The 21,692-nt window shown below is 42.1% G+C and overlaps 1 protein-coding gene across 4 annotated transcripts in view; it reads left to right on the forward strand.

Annotated features, from left to right (window-relative positions):
• Positions 1 to 21,692, forward strand: part of JAKMIP2 (janus kinase and microtubule interacting protein 2) — a 67,795-nt gene that overhangs the window by 16,960 nt on the left and 29,143 nt on the right. For all 4 annotated transcript variants that reach the window (XR_012996339.1, XM_076349779.1, XM_076349781.1 and 1 more), the window contains exons 2-5: positions 13,388 to 13,657; positions 18,390 to 18,887; positions 19,896 to 20,105; positions 21,013 to 21,111. Coding sequence is in view for 3 of the 4 variants with exons in the window: in XM_076349779.1 (XP_076205894.1) it covers positions 13,529 to 13,657; positions 18,390 to 18,887; positions 19,896 to 20,105; positions 21,013 to 21,111 (936 nt within the window). In the remaining variant the exon portion in view is untranslated. The remainder of the gene's footprint in view (positions 1 to 13,387; positions 13,658 to 18,389; positions 18,888 to 19,895; positions 20,106 to 21,012; positions 21,112 to 21,692) is intronic.

The raw sequence follows: 21,692 nt of genomic DNA on the forward strand, positions 1-21,692 counted from the left end.
TGCTAGGACCTGAACTGGAGGTTTCTAGTTCTGAAACTTGAGATGTTAAAGTGTAAACACAGGGATGCAGGACCTGACTATTTATTTCAAAGCTACTTAGATCATTAAGAGTGAAGACAGGACTGGTGCTATTTTTGAAAAACATGAGGTAAGTGTCCCCACTTCACGTGGGAGTTAGTTAGAGTCCAGGCACTGCTGTGAGAACCCCTTGTGAATGTTTTGGCACACTATTACCTTTATAAATCTGGTTGTGCATTCCCACAGATGGTAGCTTTGGGAGACTTCAGTTCTCTGTAGATCAGGCACAGAGGGGAAAACAAAATATATACTGAACAGTGGGTTATACTCTATTGCCGCCTGTCAGAGCAAGCAGTGCTCTGATGGATGGGAATTTAAATGCTTTCTATTTTCCCACAACTAATGAGAAAAAAAGTTTTTTCAACTGATGATGATTTTATTTGTTTAAAGGAAAACATTACAGCTGGAATTTTCATAAAGCTTAAGAGTTATAGGCCTAAATTCCACTGAACATTTGGGCACAAAATATGCAGGAGGAGGCATTCTCAGTCTATTTTTTGGGTCCATTTCTATTGTGTGTTTGAAGGCCAGACGATGAAAGGGTCATCAGGAGGGCAGATTTCTCTGCCCTTGCAAAAGGCTATTATGGGCATGTGTTTGGTTTTAGTTTTGCCTTTGCTAGGTGCCTGTACTGTGATCTCTACCGCTTTGAATGAATCTAGGTTTCCTTGTTTGTGAGGAGGTGCAGCATGTGTTTTTGTTCATTCATAGTCAAGGTTATTCCTGTGTTGAGACTTACGGATTTTGTGTGTGGAGGCCAAACAGCCGAACACTTATTCAGGAGTGAGTCAAATTTAGCTCATGAGACACTTTGCTGTAAGGAGGGGTTATGCTTTAGGATATGTTTTAGAGGGATTTTGATTGATTCTCTAAATTCTGTGGAAACTGCCATGTTACTGCTTTTCTAAAAAATTACTGTTCAGGCTTGCATTTGTACCTGTGCTCTTTGACCTTTGAGTAAGAATCCCATCTGGGTTTCAGGGGAGCTCACCGCTACAGCCCTAGATCTAAACAGAAACTTCAGAGAGACCAAAGCAAAGTCATGGCTTCCGGTGCTAAAGTGGACCTGAGGAACACACTCTGCAGGGCCTCTGCCGGGCTCTCTTGGATCCAGAGTCTCCAACTGTTCTTGTTCCCATATCACCCAGATCAATTCCAATTTGCTGCATTTTTCTAAGTACGCTGAGGCCTTATTTCTCCTCTGGCTGTGCTGTGTGGAGGTGACCTAGAAAGTGCACACAGCTGCAAAAAAACAACTCGCCTCAGCTCTGCAGGTGGTGTGTACCCTGCTGTGCCACAGTAAGGCTGTTGCCTGTGAACAGTCATGTTCAGCATGCTTGCTTTGAGGTGACAAAAGTTTTAGACAAAATCACCTGTTATTTTGAGAACCATCTATTTCTGATACAGGAAAGATGCCTAGAAATAAGTAATTTTTGGAACCTGACCCCTGTGGTCAAAGTATCGCCATAGTCACTTGTTACTGCATGCGACAGCCCTGTGCTGTTTGTAGCCTATGGTACAGCCATGGCTGGCTGCGTCTCTAAGGCTTAGCAGGAAGCTGGGCTCCCGTGGTAGAAGGTATGGCTCCGTCAGCATGAGAAACTGCAGAGGTCGTCAGGCACTCTGTGGCTCTCCAGGCCCAATATTTTGGAGAGTCGATTAAAGAAGACAGTGAGGTGGATGGCTGAGAGGAAGCAGCTGAGGGAGAGACAGAAAACAAAGGGGCCTAGACGTGCAGAGGTATGTCTGTATGGGCTTGTGGATAGCTTCTTTCCTTTGGCCACGTGGGAAGGCTGCAGTGGTCCCGAGTGTGAGCTTTCTTGTTTTGGAAATGCTGAATGCCAGAGCCCATGTTCTCACGGCTGGATGCCTGGGTGTACGTGGTTAGCATTTAACTATCTGCGTGTCTCCCTCCATCCTCCCCTGTCCCCCATCCTAAACCAGCTCCCTTGGGGCACTGAGGAGGAGGAGGAGCACGTGAGGTTGTAGAAGTGGTTGGGCAGAGGGACTGCTGGGCCTCGTGTCTCTTCACTTTTTATATGAAATTGATTCCCCTTAAGAAAAAAGGTTTTTCTTGGAATCCCAAGGAATTCCCAAAATATAGCAGCACGTCTTTTTCAGCTGAGGTGAGAAGGAAACTTAAGTACCAGAGGTATCTATTTGTTATAATCTCATTTCTTTTGTTTCATTCTGTACAAGTGGAAAGCTAGCTTTGTGCTGATAGATTAAAAATGGGATTGGTTATATTCTTCCATTGTTCTGATTTTTGGTTTCTCTGAGATCATGTTTTGCAGCTTGTTTCTCTTGTTTTTCAAAACAGCTGTAGGCAAGAGTGATGGGAGTGCAACATAATTTTTTTTTTTTTAATGGCTTGTTAGGCTGGTCCAATTCTTCTGAGTCACAAGTTGCCAGTGAAACCCTCCTGTGTTGCCCATGGATGTGACAGTTTAAACCTGAGGTCAACAGAGAGAGTAAAGTATGTCCTAGTCCCACAGAGGATAATGTCCCCAGGATTATTTCTGTGGGGCTAGGAGGAGCTCGGGACTACTGTTTTAAAGGCTGCTTTGTGCTGATGTACGTTTGCACTGTTGGCAATGTTTCGAAATTATTCATAGACAAAGAAAAACTACCAAGTAACTACTGTGTGGAAAAGGCATAGTCTGAAGTTATGTCATTAAATGTATGCACTTGAATGTAGGTCTGTATGTTTAGCCACAAATAAAAGGTGTATAACATAGTGTGTTTACTGGGGCAGGAGCAAAATTTACATTATGCGTATTATTTTCTAAGTGTGTGACCTTGACCTTCTTTGCACCCACAGCCAAGTTAGGTCCACCATGTGTAGTATGTTTGTCCCCTACATGAAGTTCATTTTGCACACACAGTTTGGGCATCCTATTTCAAGTGGATCTTGTATGTAATTCATGGAAAAAGCAAACACATGGTTCAGAAGACAAAAATGGTCTGGCTAGATTCCTCTAATGCACTTTATTACAGTAAAACAAGATAAAATGGCTAAGATTCTTACTACAAATGGGGAGAGTCAAGCAGGGAACTGTTGCAAAGCTTTAAGAGAACGATGGCCTCAGCTATTTTCCTGACAAAGCCCCAATAAATACGGGCTCACCTGTCACATGTGCAAACGGGAGCGTATATGCCTATGGCTGTTTGATTGGTATGCACTCGTGCCTCTTCATACTCTGCTGAACTTCCTCTGCAAAGACTGTGTTGTTTCGCTTGTGCTGTTATTCCAGTAAGACTGGGAAGGCATTTTCTGCAACTTGTCTCATTCATTGCAAACCAAAACAGAGAAAGGAGCCAATTTTGAGCCTTCAACTCTCAAGACAGAGGCCTTCCCTAAAGACAGATTGTGTTGAAATAGCCTGACCCCAACTTGTCAAATTAACATTCAGTATGATAATAGTGATTTTTACATATTTACAGGGGAAGGCAGCAAGAGGGCTTTCTACTGATACTTTTTTAGAAAGCCTCTTCCACCTAACTATAGAAACCACAGTACAAACATGGAGCATTTCCCCCAGATTCAGCTCTGGACTGCCTTGGATATAAGACTTCTGTTTGGTGCCCCTATTTGGGGCTGAGCCTGCCTGGCGGTTACACTAATAAGGATATCCAGTGAAACACGTCTGAGTGCAGTTTGCATGAGCAGCTAGCCTTGAAAAATACAGTGGGAAGGCTTTCATACAGGCTGCTAAACTCCACCCCGCCCCAAACTTTCAGGTATCTTTAGTGGGACTCTTTTGTCCTGGATCCTTTTAGATGGGGGGTATGACTTACGTTATCCTGATGTGAACAAGCAACCACGTCTCTGAACTGACTGCAAAGGCAGCTTCAGGGGACAATCCCAGGTGGGAAACCTATGTTACCAGATGAATCCTGCCCCTACTAATCCATCCTGGTTGGCCTCACCACCTCAGAGGCTGAAGACCGTTTAGCCCAAGATGATGCTAGCCTTTCGGTGTGAGCCTGGGGGAAGCAGCCTGCGGTGTATTCAGGTCCTGCTCAGACTTGCAGTGGCAAGTCTGGGGTCTGACTGTGGCTGTGAGCACGGCTGCCCAACTGAGGTGGATTTGGGTTCTCTTGGCCAAACCTGGCAGGGTTCAGCTCTTGGCAGCCATCCCAGAGCCACCTCTTCATCTGCCAAGAATTCTGATTGACTACCCATGTGCTGACAGGGCATGTCTGTGTCTTGTGTTAAGGAATTGCTCACCCAGAGGGTGGTTAACTGGGCTTTCCTGGGGAAGGGATGCCTGGCTTAAAAAGAAATTTGAAATGGAGCAATCATTCCCAAGGCCTCAGCAACAGGATACATGCTGCAAGAGGGAGAAAAAAAGAGGGTTCAAAGCCATCTGCAGTCCCCTGCTTTTTTCACCTTCAGCCTGAAATTAGGTTTTAGGGTGTAATCAATAGGGAATTGAATGACAGGAGAGGTATTGGCCTGTCCTTTGTATTCTTTGCTTCTGAGATCTAGGTGTAACCTGTAGAGGCTTTGTGTCTCTGTAGGGAGACCCATACATTTCATAGTCAAGGTGCTAGACATCCTTAACTGTTTTCCTGCTCTGGACGAAATCGTGCAGGGGCAATTTAGCAGAGAATAAAAGTGTGAAAGCTACTGATGAAAATGATTAACTGATCCTGAACATCACTGAAGCAGAGGCACAGGGCTTTGTAATGCTTTGATATCTCCACTTAACCTGAGGGCCCAGAACACTGTGGTTCAATAGGGTAGCGGCTGTGGTGGTGAAGTGCTCATTTCTTCTTTCCGAGGTGTTTCTATCCCTTGGTGTCTCTTGTAAAAACAGAGAAGGGTATTTCTCCACTTCTATAATATGCAAAGCCTGTTTTTGTAAATAAACTGTTAATTGGCTTGGAGAAAACAAAGCAACCAATAAGTAGAGGAGAAAGGGAGAAAAATGGACTAGCCATAGATTATCATTAGGAGCAATGTTCAGAGCAGATTCCTTTGTCACTTCAGATGAAGGATAATGGTGTTATCTGGGAGAATGTGTAGGTGTAGTTTTCCTCTATACTTTTGCTAGCATATTACCAAATGCAAGTATTAACAGGAAGGTAACCTTGAAAGCCATGGAAAAGAAAGAACAAGAGCAAACAACAAATAAAGGAAAAAGAATTTAAAAAGGAAAGCATGGAAGCCAAAAGAAAAGTAATCGCAATGGGTGAAATTTGTAGGAAGGAAGGAAGACAGAAGATTAAAGAGTTCAGGTAGGAAGAAGCTTCTAGTGGGATTGCTCATCCAGTTGTACTTGTCTTTTTACATTCAGTCTTAAAGATTACGGAGTGCTTTCCTCAAGGCATTTATGTTTTTTATGGCTTGTTCTGCCACAGGAAGCAGCATGCTGTTATCCGCACACTCAATGCTTGTCATACTATGAGACTAATATTTGCTTCAGACCTCTGGGAGTGTGAATATAAAGAAACTTCTACCTGCTTATATCATGAAGCTAAGCTTGAATTGATCTTAAAACCCAAACAGGCAAAAAAACCAACAAACAAACCTTGAGATTCAAATGTGCCTTTTCATACACTAGCAGTTCTAATTAAGTTCAAGCGTAGCCATGATCTTTTCCTGATAAATACTTCACAGCCTATAGCAATGTGTTACTACTACTTATAAAAAGTGTAGCAAATTCTTCAATGAATTCATGTAGATTTTCATTCAAGATGCATCTCAAAAGAAATGTGTGCAGCTATTACTTCAGAATTTACTGGATGGATTTTCTGGGGAGAGGGGCAAAATAGAATCTTTCCTTGTGAGCTCCAGACTGAATTTATTATGCTTTAGGAATGGGTTTAATCCTGCCATCTTGGATGGAAACCTGCACATAGGATCTTTTACTTTTTTTTTTAAGCCCTGTTTTGCTTAACCAGAGGTTTTCATGGCTCCAAGGGCTCCAACAATAATTCCTACAGATTATACTGACACGTGCTGGTAGAGGGCAAAGCTGATAGGATACACTCCAGCTGCTATTGTACTTGGCAGTCATTCATCGTGAATAATTCTGCCGGTCTTTTTGCTTACAGACATCTGACAGATGCTTCTTTCAGTCTCTAAATAGTTGCATTGCCAAATAGACTACCAGGTTTTGAAAGTTATTAGGGTCATATTATTCCCACAATCTGGGAATGCTATGGTGTTTTTAATTTCCTTGAATTGATAGGTCTAATGGCATCAGCACTGTGCCCTATGTACTTCATAGAGAGGTCTGTATACCAAAGGCTGTGTCCCACTGAAATCAAGGGAATTTATTTATCTAGGGAACTAAACTGTTCCTTCTCAGACTTAAAATCTAGGATTTGATCATGTGTACTGCTGAGAACCAGTACATCTCGTTGGCTTCCTTCCCTCCTTTGGAATTGAGAGTGCTCAGTGTAGTAAGGACATGGCAGCAGGTGAAATTAGCCTCCTAACTTGCCTGGATTTCCACAGCAGACTGCAGGGACAGTGCTCTTCAGTAATATAATTAGCACCCTGTGGGGAGTATGTGGTATTGCAAGATATTAGGGATTTTTATGAAAGGTTATTCCCTCACTGCAGTCTGCAAGGGTCTGCAAGCAAGCGTTGGTAAAGCAGATGTTTGCTTTATATATATCATATACTTTGGCATAAAATTCAAGCTTTATGCATTAAAAGCAGTATGGTGGAGAACTGACAAACTCACTGGGCCCTTCCTTCTGAAAGAATGGTAGGCCACTTTGACAGGTGAAAAGATACAACTTTGAGCATCTGAATATCGCAACGCTCTTTCAGTGAAAAAAATTCCACAGAAAGAAGATAATTCTTGCCTAAAATATTAATCTACTCAAATTAAATGGAAGTTCCAGTGAAAAAGCAGTTTCAGGGGTACATTTTTTGACCAACCTCACTCTACCTATTTAGAGCTGCTCTACATAAAATAGAGTAATAACATATCTTTACAATTACATATCTCCCCATGTCTCAACGGGATACTCATTCAAATCAATAGACTAAATTTGCAAGGTTGATCTGGTCAGTTATCCTTGGTGTTAGAATAGAATATTTCAGTTGGAAGGCACCTACAATGATCATCTAGTCCAACTGCCTGACCACTTCAGGGCTGGCCAAAAGTTGAAGCAAATTGTTAAGGACGCTTTCCAGATGCCTCTTAAACACTGACAGGCATGGGGCATCGACCACCTCTCTAGGAAGTCTGTTCCAGTGTTTGACCACCCTCTTGGTAAAGAAATGTTTCCTTACGTCAAGTCTAGACCTTCCTGGCACAGCTTTGTTTGTTCTCTTGCTGTGGATATGGGTACCATTGTGTTGATGTAAGACAGGTGAATTCCTGGGAACAGTATTTCACCAGTTTTCAAGAGAAGGAGGAAGAGCTTATGCCCCTGTGACTCATCTCTTTTCCTTTTTGCATTAAAACCAGTGTCAATCCTTGGTTTAATTATAACTGGTCTAATCAAACCCTATTTTGCTGTGATTTGGGAAAGAGAGAAGGTTTGTCTACCTACCAGACAGATATGAAAACTTAGCATTGTAAGAATTGTTTTTGTGTACTGTGCACTGTCCCAAGATTCTGCATCAGTAGAACTTATTCCACCCACCACTTATACTGGGTGGTGTAAGAAAATGGCTGAAAATCACCACTGTACTTTTTGGTTTGGTTGTGGAGCAGTACCCTAAATAACTGAGTAAATCTCTTGTTGGATCTAAGGGTAAAATTCCTGTGCAGGAGGTAAATTCTCTTCTCTAATTTCTATGGTATAACTGGCATCTCTTCCATGACTTCAGGGTAATTATTCTGTAGCTACACCAGTGCAAATCATCTTGGCATTATCAGAGGCATTTTGAGACAGCTGCCAAATGCTTTTATTAAAGCAGAAATTGGAAAAAAGCTTAAAGCTCTGGTATTAGACACTGAAAACCACCTTCAGACTGCAGAGCAAATGTGCCTCACAACTTGCTGTGAAGTCTGGTTCTTCAGCCTGATGTCCAGATCAAGAGACACAGTAGGAATATGCTGTGGTTCTCTTCCAAACTATGCAGGTTTCCTTTCAATGGAGGCTAAGGTGGGGACGTGATAATGTGATCTGTGGTTGTTATACTTCCTGTGCAGTCATTCCTGTTACTAGATAATTCCGGAACAGAACTGCAGCCAGTCTCATGAGCTGGGACTTCTTGAAATTAATTGCTATTAATACCTGAAGTGCTTCGTTCAGCTCTGGTAACCCAGCTCAAATTCTCCTCTGTTAGGTAAACTGATATGGGGTGGTGGATGTGCTGTAACTGAAGGACTTGCCATCTGGTATCTTCCAAGGTATGCAGGAGCTTCAAAGGTGTTTAGGGCCTCCCTGCTGTTGCATCAAGACAGGGAGTTATCTGCATCTAGTTTCAATTTAAGAAGCTGTCAGAAGATTGAGGAGGACAATACTGTTCCTGGGCTTATTCCTGTTTCCAAGCTCCGTTTAGTTTGGGCAAATTGAAAGATTTTCTTTGTCTGTTTCTCAGAGACAGTTCAGAAAAGGCAGATGGCAGTCTGCAGTGATTTCAGCAGGAATAAGATTGTGGCACTTTAGGATGCACTGTTTACACTGACTGCTGAAGAGCAGTTGTACATTCATCAATCATTCTGCCATCCTTGACATCTGCTTCGTCCTTATGCTGTACAGATTTTCTTTTCGTTAACCAGGAAAGTTGCACACAACACTGAACTCCTGGTGACATTATTCCCAGCTCTATCACATTCATTCTTTACAAGCCAGGTAGACAGAGTGGGTACCTATGCTTGTCATTCACTTTTATATGGTTTTGGTGCTTCCTGGTTCTCAGTATTTTGCATGTCAAAAGATTGTCATGCAGGCTTTAGTTATTAAATGATACCTTTTGCTTTCCAGAGCAAATCTTTATGTTTTGACCAAACATCAGTTGCATGCAGTTTGCCCTTTGATACAAAATAAAAGAACTCCTGAAGTTATTATTTATTTACTGTTAGCAGCATGTCTATGAGAGCTGGACTTCACTGGAAGGGCCTGCAAGATAATATTAAACCTGACAATGCTAGTGGAAGCAATGAACCATGTAGGCTTGCAGTAAGGAATGAAGGGGACTCATAAGCAAAAAAAAAACCACCTTCAGTTTCTAAACCATTGAGTTGCCGGTGTTTTGTCACAGGAGAATGAGAATGATTTCATGCTTTATATCCCACTTTTCCTTTCACAGGAGTAGAAAATGTTCTGCTTTGTCTTTTTGCCCTTTCCTACTTTCCTTGAAGCCTTGTCTGCTCAGCCAATGATCAGCAGCTCAGCAGTGCTCTGACTGTTGTCAGTCCTGGGGTCCCACACTCAGTGGTCTCAGGGATTGCCTGGAAGACTCCAAAAGGTTTGGAAAAGAAGGGAATGGGGTGCGCACTGGCATCCAGAGAGAGCTGAGGAGGGGGAGAGCAGAGGGCAATGAGAACAAAGGCAAAGACTATCTAAACCCTCATTTGGCCATCAGGTGCTTGAATTACAAAGAAGGATACTTGTTGCAGTTTATGCAGCAATAAGTCTATGTTTAATTCAGAATGCGGTGCGCTGTAGAGGCAGGTTTATGGAATGCTCTTAGCTTCATGCTTATGGGTTTATCCCCCAGCTTCTGATTTTAAAAACTTGACTGACATTCACAACTTCAGGATATTCTTCCAGTGGGGAGAAGTCACAGGGCATTTTGTTGTTCAAGTGTCCCTACATTTTTAAAATAGCAAATATACCCACTTTCTTTCCTAAATACTCTTATCTTTTCTGGATGTGACCCATACTTCCTGTAATGAATCTTCATTCTCTATTCTTGAGCCTTCCGGCTGTGTGTGTGGGACATTATCAGCTGGTCCCCTTCAGTGTGTGTGCAGAGAAGGGCACGAATGGCTGTTAGATAAGCCAGGAGACTCCAGAGGCAGTAAGGCAATCCTAGAGGTACAGTGTGGTCCTCTGTTTGCCCACAATGCACGCGATATTGATGTGCAGGCTTTGTAAGTGACAGAACATCCAAGGGCTCAAATAAGAGCAGGGCTACACCCTTACTGTGAGGGCACCTCAGTCTTGTGCTGAAAGGAGCCCCGTAGGACACTGACCTTCAAAAAGGTCTTGGGAGAGGTGAAGGCTGGAGAAGTGAGGGAATTTGACAGAGAAGTGCAAAGTGCTTTTTCAAAAGGAAATACAGATAAGCAAAAATGAAGATGAAGTGACTGACAGCATTCTGAGTTTTATAGATATGTTTTGGTCAACATTGGAGGCTACAGCTCCCACACTCATTGCTGACAGAGTAAAGCTCTGCAAATACTGTTTTTTTCCAGTTAACTGCAGGGTAACATCTTCTGTGGGTTTTTCTTGAAGAGGAGATCAAAATGAAGAAGCCTGCTCTTTCTGCTCAATGGAGTATATGCATATGTGTGTGTGTAGCTTCATATACATGTATCTGCTGTAACATCAGCTCTATTAATGTATTCTAGGCCTAATATCCCCTTGACATCCTGGGAGGTAGTTACTTTATTTCAATAATCAGAGAAGAATACCGCTAAAAGATGGAAGTGACCAATTAGGCCCCTCTCACTTCTTTTTCCTCTGTGGTACTGTGCCTTTCCTAGGCTCGGAAACACTTGTTTCTGTTAAAGCATTTTCTGCTGTCAGGAATGTTTCCTGGAGCCCATCTTGCAAGTAACAGAAATTTTGCCTCAGTTCCTTTTTCTTTTTTCAACAGATATTTTTCCCCTAATCCATCCCTACTTGATTACCTTTCTAAATTTCTCTCAGGGAAAACTGGAAAAGCCTGGCAACACTAGAGCTGTGGCTGACTGCTGACTCCATGTCTGGAAAGAGGCAGCAGAAGTGATCACAAGAACTCCTCAGTTAATAGCATCCAAGTCACATTTGGGCTATATGGCCCTGGTGCATTAGTAGAAGTTTCTATTACTTCAGCACTACAGCATATCAGTGTTGCCTCTAGAATGGCTTTGTATACAAATGCTAAACCTGCGTTTTACATCTGCAGGGGAAAAAAATATAAATGCCTGTTTGATTAGCTGTTGGGGAGTAAATTACACTTTTGTAGAAGACTGAGAATGTGGGGTTTTTTCACCTCATTGTGGATTTTCCTTTCACTGTGTTCTTTTCCTAACTCAAGTGTGCATGCTCTGTTGCTATTTGACGTGAGTTTTTTTGCTGCTGTTCAAGTCTGTGCTGTCTGTATGCAGTGGGTGTTTGCGTAGCACTGCAGCGTTCCATTGGCAGCGTGATGATATCTGTAATTATCTGTCTTTATTCTTTCAAGCCTAAACATCCAAGGTATCTCATTCCTGAATGAAAACATGAATCTTTTATGAACTGCTGCTAGCCTCTGGGAGGCTGACCTGACAGCGGCTCATTGTGTGACGTGACGTGACATGGTGTCCATGACTGTAGGGCTGCCCTTGGTGCTGTGTGCCGGCTGCAGTGGTTATTGAAGTGTGCCAGTTGTGAGGGCAGCTTCAGCCAGCAAGAACTGCCCCGTGTGCTCAAAGCCTCTTCTGCTTTCTGCTGAAGAGGCCTCTGGCCCAGAAGAGTCTCTGAAAGTGCTTTCTGCTTTCAGGATGGTAAAGGATCTTAAACAACACACCAAAGAAGCATTTCCCCTATGCAGGAGAGAATCTCCTGTGATTTTTTTTTTTTTAATTTATTGTCCTTACTGCTTTGTTTATGTACTGTTTTCTTTCTCAAAAGCCATCCTTCGCACGGTTAATCTGGTGAAAGTGTTGTCCTTTGCTCAAACCCAACAAGTCTTCATGTATTAGTATTCATTTGGCATTGACAACCAAAGATTTCTGCTTTCTTGACCATTTCTGTCCCATCTGGCCTAATTTTTTTTTTTTCCCCAAGCCAGCACTAAATCAGATCTGTATGTGCTGTGTCACATGATACATGACAAGAACAAGCCATTTTTATTAACTGCTTTCCAAAGCCCATTTTCGTTCTCAATCATCTGCACCTACAGCAGACTCAGCTCTGATGTCGTACTGTTGCAGCCCTCCTGGTGAAAAAGTCCTCATGTAACTAACATGATTAGATCCTTTGTTACCAGTATTGAATATGAGGCACTGTGGGAAATATGGATCAGATCCTGCTCTAATTTGTAGCTGTATGTATACAATACAATGCCAAGATTAGAGGTATTGTAACTGGGAGCAGCATAGGAAGCCCTGGGTGATACAGGACAGTGTTTTCAGGATAGCAGGATCAGTATGGCAAGAAGTGAATCTGCTTTCTTCAGTTTACAATGACATTCTTCACTGAAGATTCTGCTATCGTCTCAAAGGATGTGTGTCATTTCTGCAGGTTTCGTGGATGCGGTAGCAATATCAGAGTGACTGTGTGAACATGAACATGGGCACCATCTCAGTCCCTGTTCAGTGCTGAGACACATGGACTCAGAAATTTCTAGGGAGCTTATCAAATCAACGTTTATTTTGCGGGTAGACAGAATACCTCTTTATCCAAGGCTCTCAGTCCGTGTCAATAACCAAGACAAATGCTAAAAAAATTAAAAATAAAAATTAAGTTTATGGGACAGAGGGACACATGTTCTTAGTGGTATAGAAAAACCCCTTGGTTTCCTGATCTGCATTTCTTGCTGGTGTGCTTGGGTTTAAGCTTACCGCATCACTTTGGCTTAGGAGAGAATTTTCCCAAAAAAATTCAGTTGATGGAAAACATTGGTGGAATTTTTTTGCAAAGGGGACAATTTCTAGTCTGATACAGGCTTTTGCATGTCGTTAGTTCTCTGCTTCTACAGAGACCCAAAATGCTGGTGAGAACTTCAGCACTTCCCCTCTCTTCCTGTGGCGGATTGTAGGTGTGTTGTAGAAAGTCTGAGTTTGGCACGGGATCTTGGGGGGATCATGGGTTAGGAAGGGTAGGAGGAAGATATTGTTGGTGGATCCTTGAGACTGAAGTGCCTGCTTTATGGTTACCTCAGACTGCAAGACCTGGATTAAATGACCTGTCCTTTCTAGTCCTGTACACTCAACAGCACTAATCCTTATGGTAAACAAACTCCTATCTTCATTGCATGGTGCCCCTTTCTGAGAACATGAAAAGGGCGTATATGGAATCTCCACTAGTATGCTAGACTTGCATACAGAGGCCTGATTGTGCTGGGATCTCCCTTGCAGGTTTTCAGACAAAGATTGCAGTGTTTGGAGAAGTGAGCCGTGTCTTGTGTTCTGTAACCATGTGAGCTGTCATGCTGCAGTGTCCACTGACAAATAATAGTATGTCTTATTTCTCGCAGGGCTTCCAAAGCAGCTGAGTCCAGGACCTTAAGGAATGTCATGCAGTAGGTGCTGAACTAACTGGCACTGAAAGGAACAGAAAAAGATGGCAGTCCGTATTTGAAATAACTAAACACGTGGACTCTCGCTGATAAGAAACCATGTCAAAAAAAGGACGTAGCAAGGGCGAAAAGCCTGAGGCACTGATTGTTGCCCTACAGGCTGCCAATGAGGAACTCAGGACCAAGCTAACAGACATTCAAATCGAGCTGCATCAGGAGAAATCTAAGGTGAGTGAGGGTTTGGTTTTAAATAAGTGTCTGCACTGAAGGAGAGAAACACATGGGAAAAAATAGTATCACAGAAATCAACAGATGCAACAGAACTCTTTCCTAGAACAGTGGCCTGATTCTTTCCCCACATACAACATTTTCTTACTGTGGATGTCCTGTTGCTTCTGTGGAAAAGACTCCTTTTTATTGAGGTACAAGTTTAAGAAGCCTCTGGTCCTCAAATAGAGCAATATGTCTTTTGTAACATCTTTGGCCATATTCCAGTTAGTGGGTTTCATCCTAGCCACTCAGTGTTTAGAAATTGTGTAGTGTTGCTGTTTTTTGAATGGCTGATATTTCAGCAAGACATGCCCTCATTCCAAAGTTGAATGAAGTATTCCTTAAATGTATAGCATGACAGTCCATGTGAACCCTTGTGATCCATCTGCAGTGCAGCTGCACTATATTGTGTACATTAGGATATGTATGCGTTGTTTAAAAATTGTTCAGGTACCAATGGTCTGCCAGAGTTACAGTCTCAGATATGTAAAGTTAGTCTAAAGCCAGCTGAGTATCATGCACTCAGGGTACAGCTATGGCCCTATAGTATAGACATATCTGTGAAGGTTTGAGGTGCCTCCCATATACTTTAAAAGCCTTTGGTACAACCTCAGGGCTGAGTGCTGCAGCTTCAGCTCTTGCCTACGTCTTCTGCTGAATTTTTCACTCTTTTCCTGCATTGTCTATGCTAGGGCAGCCCTTACAAAACACATAATATCTTTTTTACACTACTACAGCTTTTGTAACCTGTAAAAAGGTAATGGGCTGGGTGTTATCCAAGTATAAAATACTGGCTGTTGTTTTACACCTACTCTGCACATAGCCTGCCTGCATCTATTAAAATCCTTGCAAGCAGCATCAATTTTCCCACAGGTGATGCTGAAGTGGCTTTGCAAAGAAGCGTACTTTTTGCTCTCCTCATTGTTGCTCCCTCTTCATTTAGAGGTGCTTCTAGTGGCAAGCACAATATGTCTGTGTTTTATAGTCAGAGTACAGCTTTTGTGCAATAAACCCTTACATGGTAAGTGCTAAAGTTCCCTGAACATGAGTGAGATTAAGGCAGTCTTCAGGTTTAGCAGTGTGTTCTTTATGAGCAGCGAAGACAACAAATGTCTGTTTAATAGCTCCTGGTGAATTCTTATGAAGTGGACTGGAGGCAGTGCTAACTGCAGCCAGGCATCCCCCACCTGCAGTCTCGTGGCAGCCACATTTTGAAAGGATGATGCCTAGTGATATATTGTTTTTCCAAATGGAATATAATTGAAGTCTATCAACCTGGCTCTTTGATTCTTTCACAGATAAGCATATGTCCTGGGCAAATAAACCCAGAATGACTTGCCTCTAGCTTCCAAACCTGAATAACCACAAATCCTGCAGCCTCTAAGAGGTCTTTTTCATAATTTCTTTCTTTTAGGGACAGATATTCATGCCAATATATGAAGGTTAATCATACTGGTAATCTCAGACAACTGTTAGCCAGTATAGTGGAAGTTGGTTTGTATAATTTAGGAGAAGCTAAATGAAGGCAAGAATAGCCAGTTCTGTGTTATCTCATGTTCTGAGAATCTCTGGGGGCATTCTCCTTTCACCTACCAGTGAGATTTATAGCCATTAATTTGCAACCTTTTAAAATAGACAAGATTTGCAAGCCGCAACAAAGTGGACATCATCACTCTTTCAAACTCATTCTGCATCCTTTTCTTTCATAGATGGTCGATGACAGTCTTGGAAAGCAAAGATGTTTTTTGATTCTTTCGTTTTTCCTGCAAGCTTTGGCATTCATGTGTTGCACACAGGCAAGGCTTAGTTATTCTCTTAAGGAGCCACAGGCTAGCTGCCAGAAAACTGATGGCCCAGGGAGCTTCTGTAATGCTTTCCACTATATACTGAGTCTTGCTGCTTTTGTTATCACTGCGGCTATGCAATTCCAATACGGAAGTTGCCAGTGTGGATTTTTGCTACTAGACATCACTTCAAGGATGGCCCAAAATAATGAGAGTTATAAGAGTAGGAAAGTTTTGAAAACAAAACCAAAAAAAGCTTTTCTGAAATATATTTAAATGTGCTTGAGTAACACTGGAAAGGAGGTGAGCAGAACATGAACAAAATAATGAAATTGCTTGCACGCTTCAGTACCTCTTGGGATGCCCATCCATAGGTGCTCTCGTCCATTCCTGTGACTAAATCGGACTGAGTGCTCAGGGTATTAAAGGAATTGTCATCATGGAATAGTGGGTGGCTAAAAACTACAGTCTCAGGAAGTAGATCACACTTCTGAATTGTTCTGCGGTTTGGATTGAGAGGAGCAGACATCATTACAAATTTTATTTTAATCTGGAATTCAGGTTTTAGCTCTTCCCTCCTCCAGGTTCAGATTGGACATCTTGGTATAACCTCATCTGCAAAATCAGGTTAGAAATAGGATGCCAAACTGGGCAGTCACCCACAACATCAGAAGGAGCTTTAAGAAAGTGTTCATCCTGCAAAGGGGTCAAACAAATAGGATCTTTGGACTTTTCCTGTCTCTGCTAGCAATAAGTTCACTCTACCAATGAATCCAAAGAGGGTAGAAACCTCTGGGCCATTGTGGTCTTTTATTGAACAGATCTCTTTTCCATTACTTCAAATGTAATAATCTCTTTTCCACAAGGCCCTCATTCACTTTCCCTTTCTTCCCGTCAGAATGGTACATCTACAAGTCAGCCTAACATCTCATGGCATTTCAGTTTAATAAACTAGGCAGCCTGGAAACTAATAGCCACAAAACCAGGCATCCCAGAGCTTAGCTGGGATTGTACTCAGGCCCTGGTTGGGTCTGTGTTGTGCCATTGTGGATACCTGAACAACTTTGTTGAAAGTTTAGATATATTTTTCTATTTCATGCCAGAATGGATCACTTCCAATAATTGCACCTTGTTTTGCAGCGCATTCAACTCCCTTTTTAATAAACAGGAAGAGATGTGTTACAAGAAAGAAAGAGGGCCTTAGGCTTATTTTTAGTCACAAGTATTCAAAATCAAGGATGAACCTAGAATGAAAAAGGAGTGAAGGCAAACCAAAAACCTGTCCTAAGGACTTGGGGGTTATGGGGCTAAGGTTATGTGTGGCTTTCTTTTCAGAAGTGATCTGTGTAGTAAAGGCATTTTAACATCTCGCATGAATCGTACAGATGTGATTAAAAGAGACTGCTTTGTAGTCCCTGGTTGCAAAATCTTCTTGTTGCATATGACATGTATTATTACACATAGTTACTGCATCAATAGCCTCTGAAGTCCTCCAGAGAAGTCAGTGGCAGTTGCAAGTGCAGACCACCTTTAAAACATGTGTATTGAATACTTTGCTTTGAAAAGTTTTTGTGCATCCAAGAGCCCTGCGGAGGGAGTTCTAGAAGGATCTTTCAGATTTGTTTTCTATGGAGCCTTCTGAGGAAGATGCCTCTCACTTTTAGAGTCTGTTACTTGTCAGAATTACTTTGGTGATTGAAACCGAAGTAAAAGTACGCTTTCAAACTCTTCTAATGGCTTATATTGGGAAAGGTATATCTGAAATAAGATGGGACTAGCATGGGAGGAAAAAAAAAGTCAATCAGCTCTGCATATAGCTGATAGCACTTCCTACCTTCACTAAATCCTCTCCAAGTAATCAATTAGGCCTGCAGGCTAGACCACCAGTGTCTCTTGGAGGCCTTTCGGATGACCTACTACTATGTTTATTCATATTGACTGGTTTTTTTTTTTCCCGTTTTTTCTTTCTGGAAGGCTTGCTCACTCTTCCTCGTTCTTTGTGGTCTTTATTTAAAAAGGAATTAACAAGGAAGTTCTTAATCTTTGAAACCGCATTCTTTTTCACTGTAAACAACAAACCTACCGAGTTTGCTTTGAACTGAAACCATTCCTTATCTGTTGCTTTCCTTTGGTGTAGGTTCACGCAGGTTTCTATTGTGGAATTGCTCATGGGTATGAAGTTGCATCTAGAGGTATATTAGTGTAAGTGTACGGAGGACTGGTGAGTTGCTCTGTAACTTTGATTCCAGAGCTATGGACAAAGAACTTTAAAAACTGTTGTTAATGAAGAGTAGCAAAGGACATATTTTAAGTAAAGCTAGCTGTTCCGTAAGCATAATAACCAGTGAAACATGCTTTTCTGTAGATATCTGGCTATATCTGTAGATACAGCTCTGTGTATGGGTAAGAACATCTGTAAAAGATTAAGCGTTTCCTGGACTTTTAGACTTGCACCTTACCTCAGTTGGGATCATATAGAGGCAAGCACTTCTCTCGTCTGATTGACTGCCCATGGTCATGAAAGTTGTAGGAACCTTGCTGTGTCTGAGCCCTCTAATTTTCTGGTGAGTTTGACTGACGTTGACTGATGAGTTACAAAGTTTATTAAGCAAATGCACACATGTACATGGAGTCTTATTTCCTAAGGAAATATTCAAAGTACATGTAGTGTCACTGTGTGAGGCAAGACACCTGGAGAAGACAGGGTTGTTTTGGCTTGAGTAAAGACAGTGTAAAATCTATGTGAATGCCCCAGGAGTTGCCCCATATTTTGTTGAAGGAGGGTGGAGGATCATCTAGGGTCTGCAGCAGGCTCTTCCTCAATTTGACATAGCTGTGTGTCTGGGTGGGCTTGGTTTGATAACATTATGTTGGTAGCAGGCGACTTTCATTTTATCTCAATGTAGGTTGCTAAACTTGAAAGAGAGAAGACTCAAGAAACTAAGCGTATCCGCGAGGTGGAGCAGCGCAAACAGACAGTACAGATCACGGAGCTAAAAGCCAAACTCCATGAGGAGAAAATGAAGGAGCTGCAGGCTGTGAGGGAGAACCTCATCAAACAGCATGAGCAGGAGATGACACGGATGGTGAAAGTCCGAGACAGCGAAATCCAGCGCCTCAAGTCAGCGCTGTGCGCGCTGCGGGATGGGAGCAGTGATAAAGTAAGGACAGCGCTGACTATTGAGGCTCGTGAAGAGGCCAGAAAACAGTTCGACTCCGAGCGCCTTAAGCTTCTGCAGGAAATTACTGAACTGAAGTCTGCCAAAAAGCAGGTAGATGAGGCCCTTAACAATATGATCCAAGCTGATAAGATCAAGGCGGGGGATCTTCGGAGTGAGCATCAGTCCCACCAGGAAGCCATTTCCAAGATCAAATGGGAGAGTGAAAGGGATATTCGCCGCCTGGTCAGTAACCAAAACAGTTCATGTGTTCTCTTATGCTGTAGTGAGTTTTCCTCTTGTGCCTCTTAGCTTTTTGTGAATAACAGAACTCTGCAACGCGCCTCAGTTTGCAAAAGTATTAAAAACTTCTCCTTGTCATTTCTCAGCAGTAAATAGATCATAGTGAGTCGGCTAGAGCAACCACTGTAATGGCAGCTAACACCTTAAAGTAAGAGAGTGATTGGCCTAGTCTGTAAGGATTTGGCTTGCTGAGATGCTAATACATATGCAGTGCAAAGTGTTAGAAAAAGAGTGTTTGCATCTGCACTTGCAGTTTGTTAGTTTCTCTAGCCCTTGTGATGGTATCCTAAACACAGTAAACCATGGCAGGAGGGGAGATACCTTTTGGTTTGGTCTTGGCATAGCCTTCAGTAATTGCTGTGGAAAATGAACAAAATGAGGCCCACATCAGCAATGGTGCAAGTTGCCGTGTTTCCCTATCATCCGGGGAGCTGGACCTGCTTGCAACAGTGGAAAGTTTGCCTTGAAAACTGGAATTCAAGATTTGACAGTTAAGTAAAAGAAATGGTAATTTAAACTGTCAAGACTGATTTTTTTTTTTTTTCTTTTTCCCAATTCAAAGTCTGTGTACTGGAGGTATATTCTTGTGTTGCCAAAATGCTCAATAATGTAGTTTGTCAGTTTATACTTATTTTTCACTAGTACAAATAACTGACCAAAATGCAATGTGAAAGCCTGAACTCTTCATCCAATTATCTGTTAGCACATCACACCATGCTCAGTTCTTGGGCTTCAGTCTGTATATGGCTGGTGAATCTGCTACTGTGCCAATGTACGGTTATGGCTGAAACCTCAAAGTGTATTGTTTTACAAGCCTGGTGCAGTATGATATAGCAGATTTAAGTGGTGAACATCGCTATTAAGTAAATCATACACTACTAGATTGGAGAAGGCTGAAGTGCTGTTGCCTTTACACAGTAATATTGTTCTTCTGGTGTTTCTCTCATTCAGATGGACGAGATCAAGGCTAAAGACAGGATCATATTTTCCTTGGAGAAAGAACTGGAGACACAGACAGGCTATGTGCAGAAGCTGCAGCTGCAGAAGGAAGCTCTGGATGAACAGCTCTTCTTGGTGAAGGAGGCAGAGTGTAACATGAGCAGTCCCAAGAGAGAGATCCCAGGAAGGGCCGGAGATGGTTCGGAGCACTGCAGCAGCCCTGTACGCAGGTTTTACTGGCCCCTGCAAAACAGAAAAATGGCTGTTTCTCTTGCTTAAATATTTTCTCAGGCCCTGGAAAAACATTCCCACTCTTACTCACTACAGAGAAGATAAGAGCATAAATTCTTCAGAGAGAATGCTAGTGGGACAAAGCTTTGTAGGGCTGTTTCCTCAGTTACTCTATTTACAAATATAAAGCATCTTAAATAATTAGGGCCCCTTTGAAAGACTCATTCCATGAACATAACTACCTGGATAGCCTACATCCTGAAAACTGGATAGAATTGGGAATAATAGCAGGGAGGGGTAGGGAGAAGTCTGGGGAGGGGAATCCGGGAGACCCTTAGGAGATCCTCCTTTTTCTCTGTTTTATTCTCCACATATACAACCCTTGCTGTCATTCACAAAGCATGCAACTCACTGGTTGTGTGACTAAATACATGATGTTTACATAACAAATGTGTGTATATACACACATATTTACACATATGCAAATGAGGAATAAGAAAGTAAATGCAATTGATACTGAAAGGAATGTCCTTTTTCACCTGATGTAGTGGCTCAGCAAATAGAAGCAATGTATAGGAAAAAGCAATAAAAATTAGAATCTTTTAGTTTTCTGCTTTTTCTTCCCCATAAAAAAAAAAAAATCAACATCTGTTTGGTTATTTTCTCTTTATTTTTTAAACAACTGAAAACTTTCAGTCTTAAAGTATCCCCCAAACCAGATACTTTCTTCCAAAAATACATACTTTTGCCAGCATGTTCAATACTGTAAAAATCCATAAATATAATTTGTTGATGATGACAGCTTAAGTTGACTGGTGTGTGGTTTTTGAGGATTCTTTTCCCAAGCACGTATTTTGAAAAGAATCAGTAACCGTATTATGTTGTTGCCAACAAACAGGACTTGCGCAGAAACCAGAAGAGGATAGCAGAACTGAATGCCACAATCCGGAAGCTGGAAGACAGGAACACGTTGCTCGTTGATGAACGAAACGAACTGGTGTGTGAGCTTTGCACTATAAGACAGAGGAGGTCAGGAGCCATAGAGAAAAGCAAAGAGAGGATGATCCAAGGATGATAGCCATCCATCAGTCTAGTCGCTCGGGAAGCTGAGGATGATTTTTTTATCCTAGAATTAAACAGTAATTTCATCGAAGTTATACGACTACAAAATCACAATGGAAGTTGGGGCAGAGAGCCTTGTGGGTTTCTATATGAATGCTTATGTTCCTTCTTTGACTTCTTGAGCATACAGCAGTGTATGGTAAGACTTATCTTGTAAATGAAATAATGTCTGTAGTCCAGTATTTGACCAGGTTGAGAACGGTTAACTATTGGATCTAGGGAGAATGGACAACAGTGAATTGATCCCTTTATCTGATGTACTCTGAGGTGGTGATACCTTTCTGTTGAAGTCAGCACCCTGGCTTTTTAACCTTTCCATATTTCTACTTCTGTGATTAAGGATGAGGGTGGTGAAATTCAACTCTTGATTCCGCCCCCCCCCCCCCCCCCCCCCCCCCCCCCCGAGCTAGGAGTCTTAATGCACTCCTTTCATATCAATTTAGCTGGCTTGGATCT

This window comes from Aptenodytes patagonicus, chromosome 12 (genome assembly GCF_965638725.1).
Source record: "Aptenodytes patagonicus chromosome 12, bAptPat1.pri.cur, whole genome shotgun sequence".
Classification (NCBI taxonomy): domain Eukaryota; kingdom Metazoa; phylum Chordata; class Aves; order Sphenisciformes; family Spheniscidae; genus Aptenodytes; species Aptenodytes patagonicus.